We start from the raw sequence: 27,056 nt of genomic DNA, 5'->3' as shown, positions 1-27,056 counted from the left end.
GGTTCTTTTCTCCAATGTTCAGGTTAGCATTCTTCAGCCGGCCTCCAAGGCAGATAAGATCGTTCTGCAACATTGGGCTAAGCCGATAAAGGCTGCTGTTCAAAGGGACTGGCTTGGATGTCTCCAAGGCTTCAAATTCTTTTTTGAATGCTTCCTTCTGAACAGCTCTGATGATGACCTCCTTTGCTTGACATAGTTCATCTGGAGTGCGAGACAGATCGCACTTATGCCATCCCTTACATCTGTCATTCCAGTTGGATGGTTTTTGACACCTTGCAATATGTATTAGGAGTGCAATGGCTCGAACAAGGGTCTTGAAGCTGGAGAACCTTTGAAAGCGTTCTGAGCTGAGTCCTTTTTCTTTGAGCTGTGTGGCACAGCTCCTTACTTCTGGACGGATCTCTACATCCATATCTGGTTTGATGAGATTGAATGACTTGACTGGTTCTGGTTCGTTGGAAGTTTTGCAGAGGAAGTTGGGCCCTGTAAACCACGTTGTTTCTGGCAGACGTGAAGCAGGAACTGACCGCGATGCATGGTCAGCAGGATTTTCCTCTGTGTGCACATAGTGCCATTGTTCTGGTTTTGTGGATTGGCGAATACGCTGAACTCTATTATGCACGTAGACATGGAAACGTTTGCTTTCGTTGTAGATATAGCCAAGAACAACCTTGCTGTCACTGTAGAACTTGGTTGCATCCAGCTTAACATCCAGTTCATCATGAATTAGCTCTGCCATTTCCACGGCCAAGACGGCTGCACATAGCTCAAGTCTTGGGATGGTTGGTTCGGACTGAGGTGCCAGTTTTGACTTTCCCATAACAAATCCAATTTTAATTTGTTCGTCTTCTTGTATGGTCTTCAAGTATGCCACAGCACCGATGGCTTTAGTGGACGCATCAGAGAACACGCAGAGCTCAGTTTTCGCCGCTTTAGCTAGAGAGGCTGCTGTGTATGTCCTTGGTATGTGAAGGAGCTTGAGGTCCTGGAGTGAGTCTCTCCAGGCCTCCCACTTACTCAATTTGTCTGCGGGTAGCGGTGTATCCCAATCAGAAAGTTCGACTGTGAGTTCCCTGAGAAGGGCTCTTCCTTGGATAGTGACCGGGGCCACAAACCCAAAGGGGTCAAAAACACTGTTTACCGTGGAGAGGACTCCACGGCGAGTAAACGGCTTCATATCAGTTGAAACAGAGAAGGTGAACGTGTCCCTTGTTATCTCCCATAGGAGACCCAGACTCCGTTGAGTGTGTGCAGCTTCTCCACTGAGGTCTACATCGGTTATGGCTCCTGTACAGTCTTCTGGTGGGAAAGCTTGCAAGACTTCTTTACTGTTTGAGGCAAACTTGTGTAGACGGAGGTTAGACTCGGCAAGTGAAGTCTGGGTTCGGCGTAGTAAGTCGATGGCTTCCGCATCCGTTGGCATAGAACAAAGGCCATCATCGACGTAGAAGTGACGCTTAACAAAGTTGACTGTGTCTTCCCCATGTTCCTGGGAACCCTCTCGGATAGCTCTTCTAAGCCCATAAATGGCTATGGCAGGAGACGGGCTGTTGCCGAAAACATGAACCTTCATTCTGAAGTCTATGATGTCTTTGGTCACATCATTGTCCCTATACCACAGAAATCTGAGGTAGTTTCTGTGATCTTCTCGTACCACAAAGCAGTGAAACATCTGCTGTATGTCCGCTAGGACAGCAACCTTTTCCTTCCGAAACCGCAACAGAACTCCCAGAAGTGAGTTGTTCAGGTCTGGGCCTGTGAGGAGCACATCATTGAGAGAAACCCCTGCATGTTTAGCTTGAGGTGAACACCACCCTGATTTGACCTGGCTTTTGAGGATGGAACACACCAAAGGTTGGCAGGTACCAACATTCTTCGTCTTCTGCCAGCGGTGGTGCGACCTCGGCGTGGTCGTTCTCCAATATTTTTCCCATGAAGGCTACAAACTGCTTTTGCGTATCTGGCTTCCTACTCAGGCTTCGTTGGAGTGATGCAAAGCGCTGCACTGCTTGTTCCCGGTTGTTAGGTAAGTATTGTCTTGGTTGTCGGAATGGGAGTGGAGCTACCCAACTTTGTGACTCATCTCTGAAGACTTCCTCGTCCATAAGCTTCAAAAAAACCTTACTTCAAATGAGGATGCCAACCTGTTGTCGTTTTCTGTGTGATTGAAAACAGTTTGTCCCAACATCTCTCCTGTAACCTTGCTGGAGATGTGTCTTGTCTCCCTGCTACAAGGAACCATTTCTTTGACTTGTAGGAAACGGGTGCACAAGGAGTCGATGGGCGGGCCATTGTCAAGCACAGCTGTCTTGAAGGTGCTGACTGTAGGCTTGTGTGCTTTCCCCAAGCAGACTTCTCCAACTAGCACCCAGCCAAGATCTAGGCGTTGGGCAAATGGGGCATTGTGTGGACCATTGATTTGTTCCCGTACCTTGTGAACTCTAATGATATCTCTGCCGAGTAACAGGAGAATCTCTGCTGTAGGGTCGACTTCTGGAATGTGTTCCGCTACCTTGCGAAGGTGAGGGTGACATAGAGCTGCATTTGGCGTTGGGATTTCTGACCCGATTGTCAAGAATGTCATTGCACTTCGATGAAGGGGTGGTAGAGGAATTGTGACCCTGCCGTCGAAGTGACTCCACCACAAACTCTTCAGCCCTACGTCCAGATGTTTCCATTGTGCCAGAACATGTCCTCAAAAAATAGGAATATGGTTCACATTTGATGTCGAAAAGCTCGAAGAAAGTAGACCTTGCTAACGCATCCGGTTTACGGTGCGTCCAATGTATGGCGTGGGCCTTGATGGCTTTGTCTGGTTGACGTTTGTGATATACCTTCACTAAGCAAATCTTGGAACATGACCTGCTGACTTGTCCTGCTCCACAAACTTTGGTACAGCTTGCGCTAACGACGGCTTTGGTGTCACTGCTCTCTTCTCCCTCCCCGCCGTTGTGTGGTGAGGTTGGGGTAGCCCTGTCTTGAGGTGCAGGACCCGGATGCATAGCAGCATCGTGGTAGGTGCTATCACACTCTGTACACTTAACCGTAGTTGGACAATCTTTTGCTAAGTGAGTAGTTGAACCACAGCATTTGAAGCAGATTCCTTTAGCCTTGAGAAAGGTTTTCCTTTCTTCTAGGTGTTTGGCTCTGAAGGCTTTGCATCGCCTGAGTGGGTGAGGTTTAGCATGTATTGGACAGGTTTTGTTTGGATCACTGGTACCTTTTAGATTGTTTGTGTTTGAGTGTGTTGAGACGATATCTGTCTTGTGAACTGAAATAGGGGTTTGGTTGCTTTTAAAGGAAGGCTTTTCAGGCCTTGCGGGTAAGCCACTAGTACCTTGAAAAGCAAAGCTAGGGTCATTCCTTTTCCGTGCCTCGTAGTGTATAAAACTTGCGAAGAAGTCGAATGGAGGAAATCGCCCATTATTTTCATCCTTGTACTTAGAACCGGCAGATACCCACTTTTCTTGAAGACCATAAGGCAGTTTTGCAACTATGGGTTCAATCCCTCTTGCAGTGTCCAGGTAAGACAGGCCTGGGAGGAAGCCATCCTCCTTGGCTCCCTGCACTTCCATTAACAGGTCGGCTAGATCACGTAGCTTTGTGTGTTCTTTTCCTGAAAGCCTTGGGAAATGATCAAGCCGATTGAAAAGTGACCTTTCGATAACTTCAGGTGCTGCATAACATTCCTGGAGACGTTCCCAGGCCTTTCTGAGTGCTACGACAGGATTCGTCACGTGCACTGAACGGAGACGTTTGACTTGGTCACTGGATTCTCTACCGAGCCACTTAGTCATTAAGTCTAGCTCCTCCGTAGCTGTGAGGCCTAGCCCTTGAGTGGCGTTTATGTATGATGAATGCCAAGCTCGATAGTTTTCTGGTTTATCATCAAATTGATATAAACTTGAACTCACCAGGTCGCGACGAGCTAAGAATTGTGCCAGATGTTCAGCTACGGGTGCACCATGGTTAGCTGCTGCCATGTAGTGTGGAAGGAAAGGCTGAGCAGGGTTGTTTGAGTAAGTGTTACGCGTTTTTGTGTTTGCCTGATGGTCAGTCTCCTTTCGTGGGACCTGACTTTCCACTTTAATAGCTGAAGGCGATTGCACATTTTCCGAGCCATAGTTTTCTAATGCAGGGTTGGTAGTGTTATTAGCATATGACGGTTCTTTGGGACGAACAGGCGGCTGCCATGTTGGAAGGAAAGGATTGCAAGAATATTCTTGAAGCGTTTCATTTGCAGGGAGCTGAGATACTTGGGAGCTAGCATTCATGGCTGCTTGCTTTAGGGATTTGGTACGTGGATGGGTTTCACCTGAGTGTAGGTTGTATTGAGACTGGACATATTCACTTGTACGCTCCAGTTTGTCTTTCTCTGATGGGCCTGCCTCATCCAATACAACGAAGTTGTCCATTGCATCTTCCCACACAGCAGCTTCAGCTTCGGCAGCTGCTGCCTCACGATAACTAGCAAGCGCTTCTAGCTCAGCATCTTTTCTTGCCTTCTCCAGCTGCAATTCAAACTCAATAGCTGCTTTCTCTTTGTGATATTCTGCTTCTCTTTCTGCTTTTTCTTTCTGTAGCTTAGCCTCTTTTGCAGCTCTTTCTAACTTAGCTTTAGCTTCTTGGTCCGCAAATGTAGCACGTGCTTTAGCTGCCTCCGCTTTAGCACGAGCACGTGTTAATGAGCCAGCTGATGAAGTTGAAGACCGTGAACTTCTTTTACTAGCCACTGAATCCCTGTCGCTTTGTTTACAATCCATCTTACCACGATGTACAACACTAGCCTTCTTTGTCTTTTCACTATGTTGTCTTCGCTACAGTGTAGCAACTGCAGCTATTCAACTAGCTAAACTCTTTCTGAAAATGACGAGTTGAGTCGTAGTAAGCTTCTCAAGCTGTTTACTGTGGCACTTTACATCATGTCACAGACAGAAGAGTGAAAACTGTAACAAAACATAAGATACAAATTGTTTAATCCTATGTAAATATATGTAAATAAAACGTTTTTAATTACAGTCATCAAATCCCCTTTTACTGTAAATATACATCTTAACATTTGCATTATAATTAAAGAAATGAAATTATCAACTTATGACATTGCCTCTGCAGCATTTACAATGTGGATTGCAATGGATGACGAAAGCATGTCGGCTGATTCTACCATCTTTCTCTAACCACTAACAGGAAACTAACCCCTGACCCTGGAACTCCTTAGGCATGAAACCATTTCAAAATAAAAGCTTGTACAAAATAAAAGCCTATACAATATAATCCCTCATGCCTAAAAGGCGACACAAGCATGGTCCCAAAGACGAGTTGTTTTGAGCGATGTTAAGCGATTTCCCGACGATTTCCCAAGTCTATGGGAAATTTTGCGCCGTTTTTTGCCGATTTCGTGAAAACCGTGCGGCAAATCTCTTAGAAAACACATAGCACACCATTCCCGAGCGATACCCACGTGATGATGTCATGTGTGTGCGCGTGTTGGCAACGCTTCGTGAGCCTTAGTGGGACAAAAATGTGGCGGAAGATGGAGAATAAGAAATAATAAGTATGAGAAACAATAGGCATTGTGCCGATTGCTGCTATTGCAGCACATCGGCACACTGAACTAGAAAATTCCGGAAGAAATTTTTACAGTGTGCCTACTACTTGGTGCACATCCGAATAACACTAGCTAAGTAGATACATATGTCACACTGTCAGTGAGAGAGACGACAAAAAAAAAAAAAAAAAAAAAAAAAAAGACAATACGAATACGAATAGGAGTCTGATGAATTTAGGATGCTTAAAGTACTGATTATGTACATGGAGTCTGGTGGATTTAGGATGCTCAAAGTACTGATTATTTACATGGAGTCTGGTGGGTTTAGCGACACAAGCCTCAGCAATTCAATATATATATAATTTGCTTACATTTTAAATACATACAGTGTTGTTTTAATGGTGAAGTGTTAATTGTCTTAACCTTTTAGAGCTATACCTTTTTAAAACCTATTTAAGACGTTTCTGTTTACCAGAAACAGCTATGAAGTAGCTAGCGCTAAACACACCAGACTCCATTTAAAAAATAGTACTTTTAGTGAGCATAGAGACAACATATATATTCACATGAAAATCGGTAAACTATGTTTTTATTTCAACCAACACTAGAGTTGTGATGGTGGGAAAAGTGTAGAGAAGCCTAAAAACGGCTTTTCATAGCTTTATTTGGTTTCTGTCGACTTTGAATGAAGTGTGTTTTACGATGCTTAAAGTACTGATTATTTACATGGAGTCTGGTGGGTTTAGCGATGATGTGTGTGTGTGTGTGTGTATATGTGTGTGTGTGTGCGTGCGTGTGTGCGTGCGTGCGTGCGTGCGTGCGCGCGTGTGTGTTAGAGAAGGGAGATGTATGTTTGACAGGGTGTCATAAAGAAGTACTACATTACCCACAATGCTAAGTGTAACTATGTTTCTGATTGGTGGAGATCGCTCTCTGTGTGTGTGTGTCTGTGTGTATGTGTATGGGTGTGTGTGTGTGTGTGTGTGTGTGTGTGTGTGTGTGTGAGTGTGTGTGTTAGAGGAGGGAGATGTATGTTTGACAGGATGGAATGTGTGTGTGTTTGTGTGTGTGTGTGTGTGTGTGTGCATCCCTCCCTCTTTCACTCCCTCTCCCTCCCTCTCCTTCCCTACCTCTCTCTCCCTCTCCCTCCCTCTCTATCTCTCCCTCCTTCCCTTCCTCCCTTCCTCCCTTCCTCTCTCCCTTCCTCCCTCTCTCTCTCCTCCCTCCCTTCCTCCTCCCTCCTCCCTCCCTCCCTCCTCTCTCTCCTCTCTACCTCTCTCTCCTCTCTCCCTCCTCTTTCTCTCCCTTTTTCCTTCCTTTCTCTCTCTCTCTTCATCTCTCTCCCTCCTTCTCTCTCTCTCTCTTTCCCTCCTTCCTTCCCTCCCTCCCTCTCTCTCCCTCCTTCCCCTACTCTCTCCCTCCCTCCCTCTCTCCCCCTCCTTCTCCCCTCCCTCTCTCTCCCTTCCCTCCCTCCCTCTCTCCTCACTCTCCCTTCCTCCCTCTCTTCCTCTCTCTCCCTCCCTTCTCCTCTCTCTTCCTCTCACACCTCCTTCTCTCCTCTCTCTCCCCTCCACCACTCTCCTTCTCTCCCTCTCTCCTCTCTCCATCTCTCTTTCTTTCCTTCCTCTCCCTCCTCCCTCTTCTCTCCTTCTCCTCCCTCCCTTTCTCTCCTTCCCTCCTCTCTTCCTCTCTCTCTCTTCCTTCCTCTCCTCTCCTCCCTCTTCCACCCTCTCTCTTCCTCTCTCTTCTTTCCCTTCCCTCCCTCCTTTCTCTCTCTCTCCTCTCTCCCTCCCTCTCTCTCTCCCTCCCTCTCTCTCCCTCTCCTCCCTCCCTTCTTCCCTCTCTCTCCCTCTCTATCCCTCCCTCTCTCTCCCTCTCCCTCCCTTCCTCCCTCCCTCTCTTCCTTCCTTCCTCCCCCCCTTCCTTCCTTCCAGAAGTCTCCATGATAGAATGTGTCTGTGTCAGAACTTGTTGCTATGGTGATTTCCACAGTGCAGGGGTAGGGAGGGGGAGACAGTGTCTTCCATGGGTCAAACATATACATGTAATGATAATTATTACTCTTAAGTTTGTTCTGTAATTCAAAAACCGTGGGTCCAAATGGCAAAATATTATGATCACCAGAGAGATACAAGTCTGGCGAACGCATTGATGTGGTTTTTATGTTTGTGGTATGAAATATATGGGACACAGAGCAGGTAACAAACAGGGAACCATCTGCATCCTTCAGATACTTTTTTCAGTTTCTGTCGGCAGCTGGTATCAAAAGTGTACGTCTGTTAGATTCCATAGTTACATGCCTGCGACCGGCACAAAATTTCCTACATTTTGACCAACTATGTTGTATAAAGAGTGAAAACTGTAGGGGAGACAGCAATTTGTTTGGAAAACTTTCAAAGAATCATAATGCAGCTTCACCCTCTAGCTCTCAGCATTCTCTCCCCATACAAACACAATGGAAAATCTCAACCGGTCTGAAGAAGTACTGCAGCTTCATTTTTGTTACAGTTTCTATCGGCAGTTGGTTTCAAAATAACAAAAAGTAAAGGTCCGGTGGATTCCATAGTCACATGTCTGCGACCGGGACAAGATTTCCTACATTTTGACCAAGTATGATGTATGTAGAGTGAAAATTGTACGGGAGAGAGCAGTTTGTTTGGAAAAACATTTCAGCGAATCGTACTGCAACTCCACTGTTTCTATTGGCAGTTGGAGTGTCTAGAGCAAAAAGTGTACATTCGGTGGATTCCATAGTCACATGTCTGCGACCGCCACAAAGTTTCCTACGTTTTGACCAAGTATGATGTATGAAGAGTGAAAACTGTAGGAGGGTGTACGAGTGTTCTTAGCTGGATTGACAGCCGCTAAGAAAATAGTAGCAACGAGATGGAAACCTCCACATTCTCTTAATAAGCAGTATTGGGTTCTCACATTTATAGATGTGGTGTATCTCGAATTGTCCACTGCACGCATTCATGGCGCAAGAGAGGACACCATTAGACTCTGGGCCCAAACATTGGAAAAACTCAAGGGTTTATTGAGTTGAATTTATACCCCCCTTTCTCTGGTTTTATGGTCATTGTGTTTTATTTTTGTTGTTCTTGTTCATCTGGTTCATTTATGTTTTCCTCATTATTATTCATTATTATTTCATTATTCATTCATTATTATTCATATTTCATATGTCGTAGATTTCTCTCAGCTCTATTCTACTGGTTTAATTATTATCCCCCTTTTTTATGGCTATTTTTTAACAATTCTAATAATCTGTAGTACTTAAATATATTTGTGTATATGTTAATATTTTGAAATATGTTCTGTAGTTTGTTTATTATTTATTTATTTTATATAATTTTTCTGTATCTTTTGTTATCCCACTGATATAGTGCCCTTTATAGCCTTTTTTTTAAAATTATTGATTCATTCATTTTTTTTTCGTACTGGTGTAATTGCTGATTGTTTGTCTTCGTCGTTATATGTCATGTTTAAACGATGTTAAAACAATAAAAATTTGATGACAAAAAAAAAGTTGATGCAGAAACATGCAGAAATATGAAACAAATTGTATGAAAAATCTTAAAGCTCAAACGCATTGCACTGCACTGCTGAAACATCTGGAAAGTTTTTAGAGATGGAAGCTAAACTGCATTAGCTAAAGGAAGAGTTAAAATACATTGTTAGGAGCTGAACTGTAATACTATCAAAGATGAAAGTTGAAAGGAATTGCCTGAAAGGGCTGAAAGAAGAAATACTTTGTATTATTATCAGATGTATGCCGCTTTTCCATTACATGGTACCGGCTCGACTCGACTCTACACGCCTTTTTTGGGTTTCCATTACGAAAAAAGGTCCCTGGTACCTGCTAACAGGTACTTTTTTTAGTACCACCTCAGTCGAGGTTTCAAGTGAGCTGATGCAATACTAAAAAAACCTGCAGACTACAGATTGGTCGGAAAGAATCATCACTGATTACTGCGTCATCATTGCTAGTGACAGACGGGGGTGTCCTGAACCAACCCAGCATGTTTATTTAAACTATTTAGTTTAGCCAGCGGTGGTTGTTTGCTGCCTCCAGCTTCTTTAGAAACTAAGTTGTTCTTGGTCCTGTGGAGGCTCCACACAGAGCTTTCTCCGGAGCATACAAGTGGCTGATGTTTATACTTCTCCGCTGGTGTGTGGGACGAGCTTGTGTGTGAGCGTGTGTGTTTGTGTGATAGAGCGAGGGATCAGTGAGAGAGTGACGTCGATTAGCTCCGGAGTGAGTAGTGACTCTACAGTCATATAGTGAGAGAACCAAAGTGTCTCTTCTGTTGTTTCTGGCCATGGTGGGAAATCTGGAGCAGGAGAAGTTAACCCTCTCCTTGATTTCATGTTGCTTATGGAGAAGGAGAACCAGGAAATGAGTCAGGGGAAATGCAACGCTACCAAGCCATGCCCACGGCAGTCGCTATGATGACCAGCCATGCTGAGGCGGTACTAAAATCTGCAATGGAAAGCGGACGCACAGTGCGTCGAGTTCAGTCAAGGCGAGTAGAGTCGAGGCAAGTCGAGCAGGTACCATGAAATGGAAAAACGCCAATATACACTGCATAGAACGAAAAAGCATCAATCTAGCTGAGATGAGATGTGAAATATATTAGGTGAAAAAAATGGGGCTGAACAAGAAGAAAGAAAGAAGGAGAGAAGAAAGGAGAGCAGGAGAGAAGAGAGAAGAGAGGAGAGAAGAGAGAAGAGTGAGGAAAGAGGGGAGAGGAAAAAGAGAGGAAAGATACAAACATTGAGAAAGAGAGCAACTTTGACTAAAATTGACTAAAAAGGCTGAAAGTTTGAATACTTTGTAATATTATCAGCCATATCCATTGCGTAGAACAAACAAGCATGACCCTAAAGAGCTGAGAAGTGGATATATTGCCTGAATAGAAATGGGCTATATACATGGATGAAATCACAAATCACAAATGAACCCGGAGGGAGGGAGAGAGAGACAGAAGGAGGGAGGGAGAGAGGGAGTGAGAGAGGAAGGGAGGGAGAGAGAGGAGTGATAGAGAGAGAGAGAGCGAGAGAGATTGAGAAGGAGGGAGAGAGACAGAGAGGGAGGGAGGGAGGTAGAGAGGGAGTGAGGGAGACAGAGAAAAGAGAAGATAAGGAGACAGACAGACAGAAAGACAGACCAGAACAAGATAATAGAACAGAGAAGACAGACAGAACAGCATTCCCACAATAACAATAGTTGGAATGCTGTTGAACAACATTCCCACTAATAAAGAACAGAATAACAATAGTTGGAATGCTGTAGAACAGCATTCCCACAATAACAATAGTTAGAATGCTGCTGAATCAGCATTCCCACTAACTAGAAAATGCATTTCCTGCAGAAAATGCGTGGGAATGCTGGATAGCTGAATTGCTAAAGCTAAACTGGATGAATAGCTTAAATACGTAAAAAGATGAAGTAGTGAAAATAGTTGAAAAAGTAGGAATGGTTTTCATTAACTTGAATTTGATATCATAGTACCACTAATGTACAAAATTCTTTTTGAAAAGCTTATGCTAAAGCTAAACTGGATTGCTGGTTAAAATGTGTAAGAAAAAGGTGAAGTTGTTAGACATACAGACAGAGGAAAGAGAAAGAGAGAGAACAGAGAAAAAGGACAGAGGAAAGAGGACAGAGAACAGAGAACAGAGAACAGAGGAAAGAGGAAAGAGGACAGAGAAAGAGGACAGAGGATAGAGGACAGAGAACAGAGGAAAGAGGACAGAGGACAGAGGAAAGAGAACAGAGGAAATAGGACAGAGGACAGAGAACAGAGAACAGAGAACAGAGGAAAGAGGACAAAGGACAGCGGACAGAGAAAGAGAACAGAGGAAATAGGACACAGAAGACAGACAGACAGAACAGAGAAGACAGCCATAAGTGGAAGGCCAAAGATATAGACTAATGTTCATATTACTGCCTGTAGTATCTGTGTGTGTGTGTCTGTGAAAGTGCTGTCATGGTAACCAATGACCAGTGAATGTTTGTAAACATCCTTTTAAGTGTAATCAGTTAACAAGCGTGTCACCTGCTGAAACTGTCAGCTGGGCCTGCAGCTGTTCAGACACTGACAGCAAGTTCTCAAATAAAGGCTCAGACTGGCAAAACGATGACTGCTATCAGTCAAATGACGTCATCCTATGCACTACAAGGCCTTTGTGAACGTTTCGGTATAACGATATTATGTGGAAAACCTTAAAAATGTGGGCATATCAGCGATTTAAAAAAGTGGTTCGTTCAGCATTTCGCTTGGAAATGTGAAGAATGTTATACAGGAATGTAAGTGTGGAAATCTTGTCATTTGGAAGCTAATAGAGCCAGAAGTAAAAGGCGTATCACAAAACTGAGAACATTGGCTGTAACTAGACAAAAATACCTACGTTTTGATGTATAAATTGTGTATGCCAAGTAAAATTGTGGGTGTGAGAGCAATTTATAGAGAAGGGACAAAAATAATTTTTTCGAAGCTTCACACTCTAGATGATGACATCATCACTCTAAGCAGCCCAATGCACACTCTGTTTAATCGATAAACAATCCTGAAATGATCACTAAACTTAAACAGCTTTTTCACAAAAACTGTAAAAGATATAGCAGGATAGCTGAATATTTTGTGAACATTTTAAAGTTTGTTTGGCATCTGTATGTGAAAGTATGAAGGAGCTGAAAATTTTGGGAGCGGAAGAAGATTTTAAGGATTTGAAGCATCCTCTCATTGACTTCAATGTTAAAAAAAAGTGTTAAAAAGCTTAATAATTTAAAAAGTACAAATAGTAGAAAAAAAATTGAAGAAGTCCCATCATTAGCTGAAAGAGCTGAACATTTTAAAAGCTGAATAGTTTTAATAGCTAAAAGTATGCAGAAGTTACGCAGAGCCAAAAAACGTATGGAATAATAATAAGTTTATAAGGAACCGACTAACAATAGTTCTTGAACAGCATTCCCACAAAAATGCATTTCCTGCAGAAAATTCTTGGGAATGCTGAATAGCTGAATTGCTAAAGCTAAACTGGGTGAATAGCTTAAAAAAAGTTGAAAAAGTGAGAGTAGTTGAAAAACTGGAAATCGTTTTAATAAGTATGAATTTCATTAAAAAGTTAAAAGCTGACGCTAAACTGAACTTTTGGCTTTAAAAGTTGAATATGACAAAAGATGTAGAACATTGTGAGGCCTGAGTATATTTTCGAACTGATAATGACTCACAAATGCAGAAATATGAAACAAATTGTATGAAACATCTTGAAGCTCAAATGCATTGCACTGCATTGCTGAAACATCTGGAACATTTTCAGAGTTGGAAGCTAAACTGCATTACCTAAATAAGTGAAGAGCTTGTTAGAAAAGCTGGAAGCTGAACTGTAATACTGTCAAAGATGAAAGTTGAAATGAATTGCCTGAAAAGGCTGAAAGAAGAAATACTTTGTATCATTATCAGACATATACACTGCATAGAACGAAAAAGCATCAATCTAGCTGAGATGTGAAATATATAAGGTGAAAAGAATGGGGCTGAAAAAGAAGAAAGGTAGGAAAGAGAGGAGAGAAAGAGAAGAAAGAAGAGCAGGAGAGAAGAGAGGAGCGAAGAGAGGAGAGAAAGAGAATAAACAGAGGAGAGAGGAAAGTAAGGAGAGGAGAGGAAAAAGAGAAGAAAGATAGAAAAAATGAGAAAGAGAGCAACTTTGACTAAAATTGACTAAAAAGGCTGAAAGTTTAAATACTTTGTATTATTATCAGCCATATCCATTGCATAGAACAAACAAGTATGACCCTAAAGAGCTGAGAGGTGGATATATTGCCTGAAAATCATCCTATATACATGGATGAAATCACAAATCACAAATGACCCTGGAGGGAGGGAGGGAAGAAGATAGAGAGCGACAGAAGGAGGGAGGGAGAGAGGGAGTGAGAGAGGAGTGATGGAGAGAGAGAGATTGAGGAGGAAGGGAGGGAGGGAGTGAGACAGAGACAGAGAAAGGGGGATGGAGACAGAGAAGGAGGGAGGAAGACAGAAGAAGGAAGGAGGGGAACAGAGAAGGAGGGAGGGAGGCATAGAGAAAGAGAGGGAGACAGGAGGGAGGGAGACAGACAGAGGGAGAGAGGAAGGGAGACAGAGGGAGGAAGACAGAGAAGTAGGGCAGGAGACATTCAATATGTAGTATCTTTTCTTTTATTGTCCATATCATTCATGTGTAATGTCTTTTTATCATCCTGTTTGTCATGTATGTATGTTGTGTGTGATGTCTTTAGGCTACAGGGACCTTGAATTGAACCTACCTACCTACCTAGCTACCTATCACTAAGTGGGGTCTAGCTAACAGTGTGATAGAGCAACATTAGCATCATTGTTGTCTTGGTATTACATTTTCCAGCAAGAACATAGTTTGTTTGCTTTTCCATTGACAATAGCTAAACCACTAACAAGTTGTTTTATGTCAGTTAACAAAGCTAATATTAGGTAAAGATAGCTATCAATAATTGTTTCATAGCTATCATTAGCTAATATTAGCGCCAATGCTAACGATACCTTAGCTAATATTAGCTAAAGATACCAAGCTACTATCATTAGCTAGCGTTAGCGTTAGCATCGGCGCTAATATTAGCTAATGATAACTAAGTATAATTTACCAAGCTGTAACGTCACAGTCAAACATTTCGTTCTTAATTCATGTTTGTATTCTGTATGAGGTGGAAACCAATGCCAGCCTTTTTTTAAAACACAAAACCTGTATTTCTACCATTCCAAAACGTTATTAGATAGCAGACTGGATACTGCTACTTACCACAGAAGATTCTAGAACACAATGGTGACGCTGTGCTGCAGAGTGCGGAGCTGCGCAGATTTCATTGAGGCGTTCAGGGAAAGTCAGAGATTCCGGCGCCAAACACAATAAATCAGCCAAATCAAATTACCTGTGTGTGTGTGTGTGTAAAAACATACCTACATTTTGATGTTTAAATTGTGCATGACATGTAAAAGCTGTGGGTGTAAGAGCAATTTATAGAGAAGGGACAAAGATACTTTTTTGAGGCTCTGCCCTCTAGTTGATAACATCACCCACTGTAAGTCATGCATTTCATACTTTGCACGTCACAACTACTGGCTGGCGGGCAAGAACATCATTCTCCTAGAAACGAAACCTACGCTAATCATGTATCTTGCCAGGACGTTGCCTGTTTTACCATACGAAAGTTGGTGTTTTGAGGTGAAAACGATATGCCATTATATTATTATATATTATATTACAGCCTGATGATTAACTAAACCCATGTAAAAAGACTAAAAAAGCGTCCAGCATATGTTTTAAACAACAACACACACACACACTGTTAAAAACATACGCTGGACGCTTTATTAGTCTTTCTACATGTGTTTAGTTAATCATCGGGCTATAATAAGACCACGTTGGCTATGTAATCGCTGATAACCAGGACAATTTCATAGTGGTTGGTGTAAACTGGGACACTAGCGTCCCGACACAAAAAATTAATAAAAATAAATAAAGAGCCGAATAACAATAGTTGGAATACTGCTGAATCAGGTGATTGCTTGGCCTCCTATATTGCTTCTTGTAGCTTTCTCCAGAACCATTGTACCCCAAAAAAACTTACAGGACCCCAAAGTAAGCTACGTGATATGCAACTTAACTGAAGACTACTGACATACATTACTTTAAAGGAAGTGTGCGTGTCTGTGTGTCTGTGTATGTGCGTGTGTATGTGTGTGTGCGTGTGCAATTGTGTGTGTCTTTGTGTGACAGCGCCACTTCTCACAAATACAGATAAGATTGGAGATGAAAAGTTAAACTGGCAAGTAACCGCGAACAGCTTCGTGGGAAATTAAGAATCAATGCCACCAACATAACACTATGACAGATGCTCCACTTAGCCCCAACTGCAATCTTCAATTTTAAATGAATGTAGCCTACTGGCAGTCTGGCACATGTGGGTGGTCAGTATTTTCCGTGGGTGCTCGAGCTCCGGAGCACCCATGGTATCGGCGCCTATGAATCATGTTGATTTTGGATTGAAAAACTGAGAGAAAAGAGTTGCATTTGTTCACTGTGAAGGTTGTAGAAACTTTGTCAGGTGGGTTAAGAAGTGTGTTAATTGTAGAAAAGAAGTGGAGCACGCGAAAGCAAAAACCAAAATGTAACGGTAGGAGGCAAACATCAGTAAATATTGAGAAGTGTGAGCTGCAAGGTCTGTGGTACATTCCCATTGCAAATATGCCATTAACATTGATTGAGTAAAAGGGACAAAACTTGTCTACATTTATTATAGTGCCCCCTAATGTCCGATCTTCGCCAAATTTGCTACAGATTCTCAGAGCGAACAAGCATCACAAGTTTCGTGTTGATTGCATTTACCGTGGCAGAGATATTGCAATTGCAAATTTCCCATTGAAATGCATTGTTATTGGCCAAAACAAATAAACGTTGCTTATAGCGCCCCCTAAAGGCTAATATACGCCAAATTTGGTACAGAGCATCGTAGTGGGATGTTGAACAAGGAACATTTAATTTGGCAGAGATATGATTAAGTTAGTATTTAGTAGCTAGCTAGGAAAATTTGTTTGGTCGTCAAATGCGCATTCTTTAACGTAGCAAAATTCCTTGAGTAACTTTGGTCAGGTTCATCTGGAGATGCTATTTACCAGGTTTCTTGCAAATCGGTCGCATGGCCTAGGACAAACTCAAAAAAGTTGGTTTTGCACATTGCGCGATATTGCAAAATAACTTTTGAGCGAAAATGGGCGTGGCCTATATCATATGATTCAGCTTTATTCAAGGAAGACGTGGATGTAAGGTTTTCTAATGTGCGATGTGTAATGTGGCGTTAAAGGCAAAAAACATTATAGCACCTAGTGGTCCACATGTGTACTTTTTGGTAGGTGTGGTCCAGGACCCATTGTCCATCTACCCAGTAAATTTAAAGTTGTTCACATTAGTGTAAGTGGTGAATCTAGACTTGGGTCCCATAGGCCATGCCCACTTTGACCCCTCAGTACCCCACTCAAGGGTTGGCCTCAGGAGTGGCCCTAGATGTTACCCATCAAATTTTGTAAAAATCGGATGAGCCGTTCATGATATAAACGTTTTGTACTTGTTGCACCCCCTAGTGACCAATTTTCGTAAAACGCATGGGGGACCTTCAGAGGTTCATTGAAAACAAGATTTTGAAGTTAGGCGTTGATAGCATTTATTTTGGCCGAGATATGGCAAAGTTGGTGTTTTCATAGTTAGCTACACAAATTAATTTGTGCGTAATATGCAAAATTTGTATCCTATAAAAATTATTTTTATTAACTTTTTGTGAGGACCATCTGGAGATGCTACCTGCCAAATTTCGTGCCAATCGGTCGCACAGTCTAGGAGATCAAAAAAGTAGGTTTTTGATAAATCACGATTTTTCACGCATAAAAGTCTAGGCGGAAATGGGCGTAGCCTATATCACATGATTCAGTAGGTTCCAGTGAATATATATAAGGTTTTTGAATGTCGGGTGTACGGTGTGGGAGTTATAGGACCAGTCCTGAAAATGGCAACCCCCCACCATGTACGGTTTAGGCTGTAGTCAGAGTTTTAGGCGGAGAAGAATAATGATGATGGAGATGGAAAATAATCCTTAGAAAAAACAATAGGGTTCCACAGCCCTGCTGTGCGAACGGCGTAGCTCTTGCTACCACCGGTTCTTGCAGACTCGGGCTTGGACCCTAACTAGAACTGCAAGCAGTTATGACGGGGCCAAAGACTCCGATGGCGCTGCGCCAGTCACCCCCGATGACCCGGGGAGCTGCGCCAATACGGAACCTGAAGCATTACGTGGGGGGGGGGCAAACATTGGTGAATATCGAGAGGTTTGATGCACAAGGTCTGCGGTACTCTGCCATTGCAAATGTAGTGGTTAACAGTTCATCTCCATGCATATACAGACTACCTTTAACAATTCTCTACAATAAACAAACTTCTTAATCCCCCTGACCACAGGGGACAGCAGAGAGAAATGAGAGAGTGACTGAGAGGTTGGAGGGGGGTAGGCAGGTGTGGTGGTTGAAACAGCAGGGGAGGTGGTCAGGTTGTTGTAAATGGTGTCATAGGCCAAGATAAATTTTTTCGTCCGTGGGTGCTCACAGACGTAAGCCCTTTAAAAAAAAAAAAAAAGTAGTCAAAAATTGTTTGCATTTCAAAACCTTAGGAAATGGACAGCAATCCGATGCAAACACACGCCTATTAACTCGATAATTTGGCCGTAAAGTAGGCTTTCAACTCAGGACAGCGCCACTTCTCACAAATACAGATAGGATTGGAGATGAAAAGATTAACTGGCACGTAACCGCGAGCAGCTTCGTGGGAAATTAAGAATCAATGACACCAACATAACCAATCACACTATGACAGACGCTCCACTCAGCACCAACTGCAATGTTTAATTGCACGGTATCAGTGCCTATGAATGGTTTTGATTTTGGATTGAAAAAGTGGGAGAAAAGAGTTACATTTGTCCACTCTGAAGGTTGTAGAAACTTTGTCAGGTGGGTTAAGAAGTTTGTTTATTGTAGAACACCAGGGGAGCACACGAAAGAGAAAACCAAAACGTAACGGTAGGAGGAAAACATCAGTAAATATTGAGAAGTGTGAGCTGCAAGGTCTGTGATACATTCCTATTGCAAATATTCCATTAACATTGATTAACAGGGCCAAAACACTTATACGTTGATTATAGCGCCCCGTAATGTCCGATCTACGGTGGCCGACAGGGGCAAACGCCCTGCAACTTCAGAAAACACATGCAAATAGACAAAACACAAGCAAATTAAGAAAACAACTTCATTAATTTGACAACACATGTGCAGCATTCAGCAAACGCGCTGCATATACACACAACACAACCAAATATACAAACGCGCTGCAATTAAAAACGATGCAAAAAGGAAAGCAAACCCCGAAAAAAGAAGCGATGCAAAAAGAAAAACAACTTCATTAATTTGACAACACATGCGCATCATTCAGCAAACGTGATGCAATTACACAACACAACCAAATACATAAACGCGATGCGAATAAAAAACGATGCAAAAAGAAAAGCACACAAACCCCGAAAACAAACAGAAAAACGCTGCATCCAAATTCCACAACGGAAGTTCTCCAGACCTCTAGAGGGAACAGCTGATCAGCTGGATTTTCGACCCCTTTTCTGCCTTTTTATTAGAGTCTGGTATGGCTGCATAGTAAAAAGAGAACTCCTGTCTCATGCCCTTATTAATAACATAATATAATATATTAGTAATATACAGTCTCTGCTCCCGTCTCAGCCGGGAGGCTGGTGCCGTGCTCGAGCTTCGACCTTTCAAAATAAAAGCTCGCGTTTGGTCGGCTCGTCTTCCTTTGGTGTTTTGGATGACTTTGAACTAAACAGTACGGCAATCATGCTAATGAATACAATAACTTTTTCAGGGATGTATTACTTACAACACAATGGAGCAAGCAAAGCAGTTTTGTGTTTATTTGCAGGCGGGATTTATTCAGTTTGATAAACGGTAAATTGGCTGGTTTTTTAAACAGGGAGGGATTATAAATAGTCAGTTTTTTTGTATTTCAAGAGCGAATTGCTCCACAATATGAATACAGATTGGTCACTTATTTTGTTGTGTAATCACAATATTACACATGATGAGGTCTACACTTCAGTAATGCGCTTTCGGACCTGGAAATTAAACCCTCTTATTTAATGTGGCTTAAACAAACGTCAACGTTAAACACTGATGCAGTTTTAAATGTTTTATTACCACGAGTTTACAGACACGTCTCTGCTGATTGAGTATCAGCTGTGACCCGAGCGGAGAAACACAACCAGCGAGAAAACATATCTCAAACATAGACTTAATATTTACAGTCTGTGAGCTCACCCGTGCACACCGTTCTGAGATTGAACGTTTTTTTTTTTTTTTTTTTTTTTTTTTTTTTTTTTTTCTCTCTCATAGACTATGCTCTCCCCAGCCCCCAAAAAAATCAGCTGTTCCACTGCTATTGTGATTATACAACAAAATAAGTGACCAATCTGTATTGATATTGTGGAGCAATACGCTCTTGAAATACAAAAAATAGACTATTTAAAATAGTCCCTCCCTGTTTAGTAAACCAGCCATTTACCGTGGGATTTATCAAACGGAATAGCCAATCCGGCCTGCACATAAAGACAAAACTGCTTTGCTTGCTCCATTGTGTTGTAAGTAATACATCCCTGAAAAAGTTATGCTATTCATTAGCATGATTGCCGTACTGTTTAGTTCAAAAACATCCAAAACACCAAAAGAAGACGAGCCGACCAAACGCGAGGTTTTATTTTGAAAAGTTCCTCCAGAGGTCTGGAGAACTTCCGTTGTGAAATCTGGATGCAGCGTTTTTCTTTTGCATTTGTTTTCGGGGTTTGTGTGCTTGCTTTTTGCATCGCGTTTATGTATTTGGTTGTGTTGTGTGTATTTGCATCGCGTTTGCTGAATGATGCGCATGTGTTGTCAAATTAATGAAGTTGTTTTTCTTTTTGCATTGCTTTTTTCGGGGTTTGCTTTCCTTTTTGCATCGTTTTTAATTGCAGCGCGTTTGTATATTTGGTTGTGTTGTGTGTATATGCAGCGCGTTTGCTGAATGCTGCACATGTGTTGTCAAATTAATGTAGTTGTTTTCTTAATTTGCTTGTGTTTTGTCTATTTGCATGTGTTTTCTGAAGTTGCAGGGCGTTTGCCCCTGTCGGCCACCGTACCGATCTTTGCCAAATTTGGTACAGATTCTCGGAGCGGCATGCCAAATAGGGTTCCACAGCCCTGCTGTGCGAACGGCGTAGCTCTTGCTAATGCCGGTTCTTCCAGACTCAGGCTTGGACCCCTAATAATAATAACTGGCCCATACCTCCATTAGCGGGTGCCAGTGTGCAATGGGTTTCCGTGGGTATGTCAGCATCTCATTCCAGTGGTCTCGCCCCAGGCTCTCAGCCTCATTGCCCACCCTGCATACCCCGATCACTTCATTATGTCCGACCCTAAAGGACAGAAAGAACAACACATGGAGACTCAAAAATGTTGCATAATTTAATGTACTGTAGATTTAACCGATATACGTAGATAGAGGTGACAGGTTATTTGGGGCAGATAAAGTTTTAGTGGTAGTGAGTAACTTAAAAATGTATATTATTTTGAATTGTTTTTGCGCTTGGCACAAGAGCCCGCTATGTGGTGATAGCCCCACGATCGCAATGTCAAGTGCCCTAAGTGTGGGAAAACAACAATATGCATGCCCAAGTCTTTCGCAATTAAGCGGGTGGCACAACTTTCAGGATCTCAGGCATCTTTCTGACAGGATTACCAAACATGAAAGCAGCAGGACAATGCTATAAAATTGGGCTTCCTTTGCAGAGCAAACATAGCTAACCAAATCTGGAGCGCATACAAACGGGGAATTGATCTGTATAACAGCAAATTGCGGAGAACAGGTATGTGCTCAGTCTGATTATTATTATTTTTCTGATTTTGCATCTGTCCAAAGTAGTTGCTGACCCACCATTTTTTCCACATAAAAGGTATCTGTGATACATAGGTAACTTACTAACCGATCATAGTCCATGACAGCTATGAGCAGGCTGATCTGGTTGATATTCTCAGGAGGAACATCAAACACAATGGCTTCATTGTACAATGGGTTTAGAGTGTTACGCATGGTTGACGTCTTCCTCTTCTTTAGCCTCCGGCCTTCACACATCAAGGACACTTTCACATATGGATCTGGAGAAAGGTAACATGTGGCAAGTTCATTAAGGATGCCAAAATATCTTGGCATGGACAGCCATTAACACAAAATACTATATTGACTATAATAAAGCACTTAACCACCTTATGTAAATATTAGACTAAACCACCTCTCAGTGGAAACATTGCTTTATGGTTGCGGAGGGGAGGAAGAGAAGGAGAACCCCTCCCATCCCCTCTGTGATGAACTGGTGAAGATGAGGAGCACGTTCAGCCACAGACTCATTTCTCCTCAGCACACCACAAAGCGCCTTGGCCAGTCACCATCAAGCTCCACAACCTAGCTTGACCCCCACATGAGAACTTTAATTATGGTGTTGACTTTTGACTACCAACTCCTTCATGGACTCTGGAGCACATGAACTACTAAGAAGTACATTTCCGAACTTTGACAGAAGCCTGTCTCATCCATACACAGAGTGCGTGTACATGAACCCGGTGTCACGTCATAATCAAGTCCATACCTGCCAACACTCCCGTTTTTCCCAGGTTTCTCCCGTTTTTTAGCCCTATCTCCCAGACCCCTCTCGGTTTGTTATTTCTCCCGGGAAACTCCTGTAATTTGCATGGCCCAAACTCCTTTATAAATAATCGGACCAATATGTTTGTCTAATGTTGACCAGTTGCCAGATCTTGTATGAAACGCATCCTATTCACACAATCCACACACCATATACAACCCAGTTGCGGAGTTGATCTCTGCGCAAGCTTCGCGGAAACTTCAGACCCGAAAGCGAGCCGATAAAGATGGCAGATGAAGGCCGTGTTCCCGCAAAGAAATCAAAATATAGCTGTAAATTTCAACAGTGTTGGGCACAACAATTTACATGCATCTTACCTAGTCATATCGACAACCTCCATGCTTTTTGTAAGGTAATGTAGCACACGGCGGGAAAAATGACCCAGCACATTAAAACACAGCGGGTTTTACAGTACACTTAAAAGCCATCCACCGTGCAAATCTCCCAGATTTTGAAAACAAGTCTGTTAGTTTTAATTAGCCGCCTGACTGGAGTGGGTGTGGTCTACCTGTGCCGTGAAGTTGAAGAGGGTCTGGGAAACCAGAAAACAGGAAGCTGGGACGGATACCACATGTGGTGGTGGAACAGCTCAGTGAAAGACCGCTGAAAAAGATTGTGGTTTGGACTTGTCGTGATGTTTTCCAAGTTTATGTATTATGTCAAACTTTACCAAATGAACTGTCAAGCAAGTGGCAACGGAGTGGGATACTGCAACACCGATTGACAAAGGACTGAGAGATGAGGACGCGCAGAGGCGAGGGAACCAGGTAGTTCTTAACCTTTTCAGTCGGTGGCTAATCATTCAGTTCCTAGTTTCAAGTGTACAAGTAAAACCAAGCTCTGGTGAAATCCTAGACGTAGCGAGAGCAATCAAGTTCCCAGGGTTGGTTATGCCGTGACACTGATTATGATTGGGTTTTTGGAGGATCCCATTTATGTGTTTGAGCATGTAAACACCATATCCCATTTTCAAAAACCCGGATAAGCCCTTATCCCGTTGATTATAAACCTAAAATAAACCATAAATTGCGCTGTAGCAAAGTGTCAAGTACTTGTGCTATGAACGGCTGAGTGCAGACTGCAATATTCCCAATGCTGATGTTATGACTGTTTGAAATTATTCTGATGCCAATATTTATAATGTAGCGAGGAGTTTAACAACTGCTGGAATGGAATGTGAACGTTGAGTTGGAGATTCATTGGCATCTTTGATTTCTTCCAGTAGCCTAACTGTAATATTGCATGGCTGCTTAATCTGTAACGCTTAATGATTTTGTGTTCACTCAACTAAAAAAGTGTGATCCTTGTGGCAAAAATCCTTTCAGCATGTCTCCTTGACCTATGTTTTCGTCTTGCTCGGATTACTGCTGCCTGGTGAAATACCAGGAGGCATATGTGAGGAAACCCACTTGTGGCTGGTTTACACCTGCTTTTAAGAGGTGGACAATTTTCACCGCAAAATAGAGGCGCGCTGTTACGGGATGTTTTTGTACATACCACGGAATACATAATTATCATAATAATCTTTATGCTTCCCCTCTCATCTCTTCATGGAAAACTCCCACTTTCCCCTTGACACTCCCGTGAACGCATATGCATGACACGAAAAAGCGCAATTTGCCATTTTCAGTTCCCGTGACAGGCAGTCTGCGCTTTTACCTCAGTATGGCATGTTTGTACATTCCTCGACCATGCTTTTACGCACACGTTGCGAAACAAATACGCCTGAAGTGGGCACAAAAGCATTAGTACATGAGGCCCTCAGTGTCTGTATGGATCGCACAGGGCAGAGCAGCAGCTCCGTGGCACGTGAAGATGGCGTTAGTAGTAAGAGCGACAATGGTAGCGAGTAGTATGAAAGCCCAAAATTCCGCGTAGGGAAACAAAAAAGAAACCTGGATAATCCTCATTGAAACGGGTTATTCATGTCCATGTAAATTTACTCATAGCTCTATTGTTGATTGACTGTACATATATCATTCATATCTCAATGTTAATTTCATTCATATATTTGTGATACACTGTACATAAATTCACTAATACACTCATTATATGCATTCATATTTTCACTAACGATAAACGTAGAGCAACAGATGTATTTTCATTCATATAGTTGGACTGGACTGTTACATATGTCCATTAATTTCATTTTAGTGATCCGGTGCAGATATCTAGGGCCAGCAGCTCGGTATTTAGTTATTGGTATACCTATTGTTATTCTTGTGTTTATTATTATTATTATTATTATTATTATTATTATTATTATTATTATTATTATTATTATTATTATCTATATTGGTGGGTTCTTGACTCTTACCTCTACTTCTCCTATGTTTCATTCTCACTGCTGTTGCGCAAAGTAGGGTTGGGTACCAAACACGGTACTTTTTATGGTACAGAATGAATTACATCGGTTCTACCAAGTACGAATTTGCATTAAATCAATCTGTGCCAAATGTCGGTACCTGAGAGTATCAAGCTTCTCTGTTCTCTCCTCTGCATTTTTGACAGAGAGCCGGCAACACACTCACAGACAGAGGGATATTTTTACAACTGAAATTAACTTTACAGAGGAAAAGTATACCATTGGCTACTGGCACCGAATTTCAGATTCAAATCTGAACTGTACACAACACTACAGCTACGCCACCTACAGGGATATCATATCTTGTCAGTCATTACCCACCTGAAGCTCCAGTGATGTCCATGGCTTTGAGATTTCTGGCCTTGATCATGGTGATGGTGAGTCTGCCAGCCGTGGGGAGATAGCACAACGAGAACATCAGCTCTCCTAGGTCCACATTGTGCTGTAAAGAAAAAAACAAAAAAACAAAAATTATTAGTAAGCTTTCATTCAGCTATTATCTGAAAAGAGAAGAAGTGATGCCTTTTTTTGTGATGGTGGTCTATGGGTATAATGTTTTTTTTGCTGCAGGGGATTTTATAGGTAAAGCATAGTTGGCCACTGGGCAGCAAGGCTGAGTGGCAGCGCCATGCAGCTCTCTTGATAAATTACATCCATGGTTACATGTTTGCTAGCCAGCGGTCTTATTTCTCCCTGAGTTTTTTGGCAATCATTGCTACTGTATAGGGCTGAATGATTAATCGCATTTGCAAAAATATCGCAATATGTTAAAACAAAATTTCCTAATCGCAAAGGCTGCAATGTGGTCACGTGACTCGCGAGAGCAAATCAGTCTGCACTCTACAGAGAAAACATCAACTTAAGCACGCTAACGCTACACCATGCCTTGAGCAGATTTGTGTCATTCAAACAACTCTGAGTTGTAGTTTAAAACTTTTACAGCCATTTTAATGAAATGAAGGGTTTCATTTGGGCTGGAGGCAGCTCCTCTGTGTGCGCTGTAAAAAAATAAAATATATATATATATATTTATATATATATATATATATATATATACAATATATTTTTACTTAACTGTCTAGTAAAGTTCAAAGACAGTGTTTAAAAAGTGCAATCCCCATGTTTACATATGTTTATTAAAGTAAATAATAATTAAATAATCTAAATACTACTAAGTGTGGTGAAACCACATATTTGTTTTCATATTTCTGCAATCTGCACTTTAGTTTGTGTGATTTGTTTCTGACTTTCACATGAATGTTTACACCAAGCTTGGTCAGTGCTCAATATAATAATAATAATAATAAATTGAATTTATATAGCGCTTTTCACAGACTCAAAGTCGCTTAATAAATTATAATAATAATATACTACTGTGATTGAAGTAGTTAAATAAAAGATGTAATTCATATAAATTCATGCATCACCTAATTTCATCATCACATACAGGCCTGGCCTCCAGGAAAGAACAGTTTGTTTAATCTATCTAATGGTGTGTTGTTCATACTATACAATGATTTATTGTTTGTCTTTGCTGAATAATACAGAAGACAAAGAGCTTAAAAAATAATCGCATATTAAATCGCAATTAGATTATTTTCCAAAATCGTTCAGCCCTACTACTGTAGCACCTCTAGACTGAATTAGAAAATGTAGCTATATATCAATTACCTAGGCTCTTAGCAGTACAGTTGATAAGACTCAGCAACATTGCACAATCTCAGCAACATACCATTAACAGAAATGTTTTATTTTGCAATCAAAAATACCCCAAAATAAAATAAAACTTGATTGTCTGTTTAGTTAAAAAAACAGAATGAATTGTCTTTGTAAAAATAGTGAAAGTCAATCTACCCGAGTAGTAAATAAAAACACATCTAAAGGCCTTTTCAGAGCGAACACGAATAATTTGTGCAAATATTTCTCACATCAATAGAAATATTTGATCCCAATTAATCTCTATGAGTCTTTCCACACTGAATTTGAAACTGACCAAGACTGACCATTATGCCTTGTATTAAAGATCATTATCACTAATAAACATATCTACATATCGCCTCATTGGATTCTGTTCAGTTAGGAAATGCAACCACATTCTAACTCTTTTACACAAAGTTCTGTGTGTGTGTGTGTGTGTGTGTATATACATGCATGCATGTAGTACAGTACAACAGCAACTGCAAGCAAACTGCAAAATGCATCTGTGGCCACAAGTTGGTACCAAATGACCTGCATACACTAATGCGAGCACAGATTACCACAAATACTAATAATATAGTAATGCTAACGTTAGCAGCCGTGGCGTCTGTCACTGTGGAAGCAAGTGGACTTTTAATCAGAAATAACAATTGGATTAGCCATGCTGTTTTAAAGATTATTGGCAGGTCACGGAGTCAAGCTCGGCAGATGAATGAATCTATTATGACAAAGTGGTCCTTACTGAAATGAAGCATAGCGTAAATTCTGGCAGGTTACGGAGTCAAGCTCGGCTATTATCTCAGCTGGAAAAACCAGGCTGCTCGCCCTGTAGCTCGTCATGTCGACCCACGCCCAAGGGGATGATTCTTGGCGGATCGACTGCGACATGGGTCCCAGCTCCTTCAATCCGAGGCCGGGAAGGCCAGCGGTGATGGGAACCACATTCCCACTTGCAGTTGCTGGCATGAATTCCAGGATAGAAGTCCGGCATGAAATCAGCCGCCCCGCTAACTCCACCGCTAACCCTGCGCCGGTGCCACTAATGGATGACGTCATTCCAGGATCGCATTCACTTGGAGAACGCTGGGAAG

At 41.9% G+C, this 27,056-nt stretch overlaps 2 protein-coding genes across 3 annotated transcripts in view; both read right to left on the bottom strand.

Annotated features, from left to right (window-relative positions):
* Window positions 1-1,594, bottom strand: part of LOC120563983 — a 3,275-nt gene extending 1,681 nt beyond the window's left edge. Inside the window, exon 1 of the mRNA XM_039808552.1 lies at window positions 1-1,594. This exon is cut by the window's left edge and continues 1,438 nt beyond it. Coding sequence (XP_039664486.1) covers window positions 1-1,573 — 1,573 coding nt within the window. The 5' untranslated portion in view covers window positions 1,574-1,594.
* The window catches only part of LOC120563984 (synaptotagmin-9-like), a 309,829-nt gene that overhangs the window by 115,990 nt on the left and 166,783 nt on the right, over window positions 1-27,056 (bottom strand). For both annotated transcript variants that reach the window (XM_039808553.1, XM_039808554.1), the window contains 3 exons: window positions 24,589-24,709; window positions 21,186-21,357; window positions 20,489-20,618 (listed from right to left, as the gene is read on the bottom strand). In XM_039808553.1, coding sequence (XP_039664487.1) covers window positions 20,489-20,618; window positions 21,186-21,357; window positions 24,589-24,709 — 423 coding nt within the window. The remainder of the gene's footprint in view (window positions 1-20,488; window positions 20,619-21,185; window positions 21,358-24,588; window positions 24,710-27,056) is intronic.

This window comes from Perca fluviatilis, chromosome 8, assembly GCF_010015445.1.
Source record: "Perca fluviatilis chromosome 8, GENO_Pfluv_1.0, whole genome shotgun sequence".
In the NCBI taxonomy this organism is placed as follows: Eukaryota; Metazoa; Chordata; class Actinopteri; order Perciformes; family Percidae; genus Perca; species Perca fluviatilis.
Note: the sequence above shows the minus strand (reverse complement) of the source record. Positions and strands in the feature narration are given on the sequence as shown.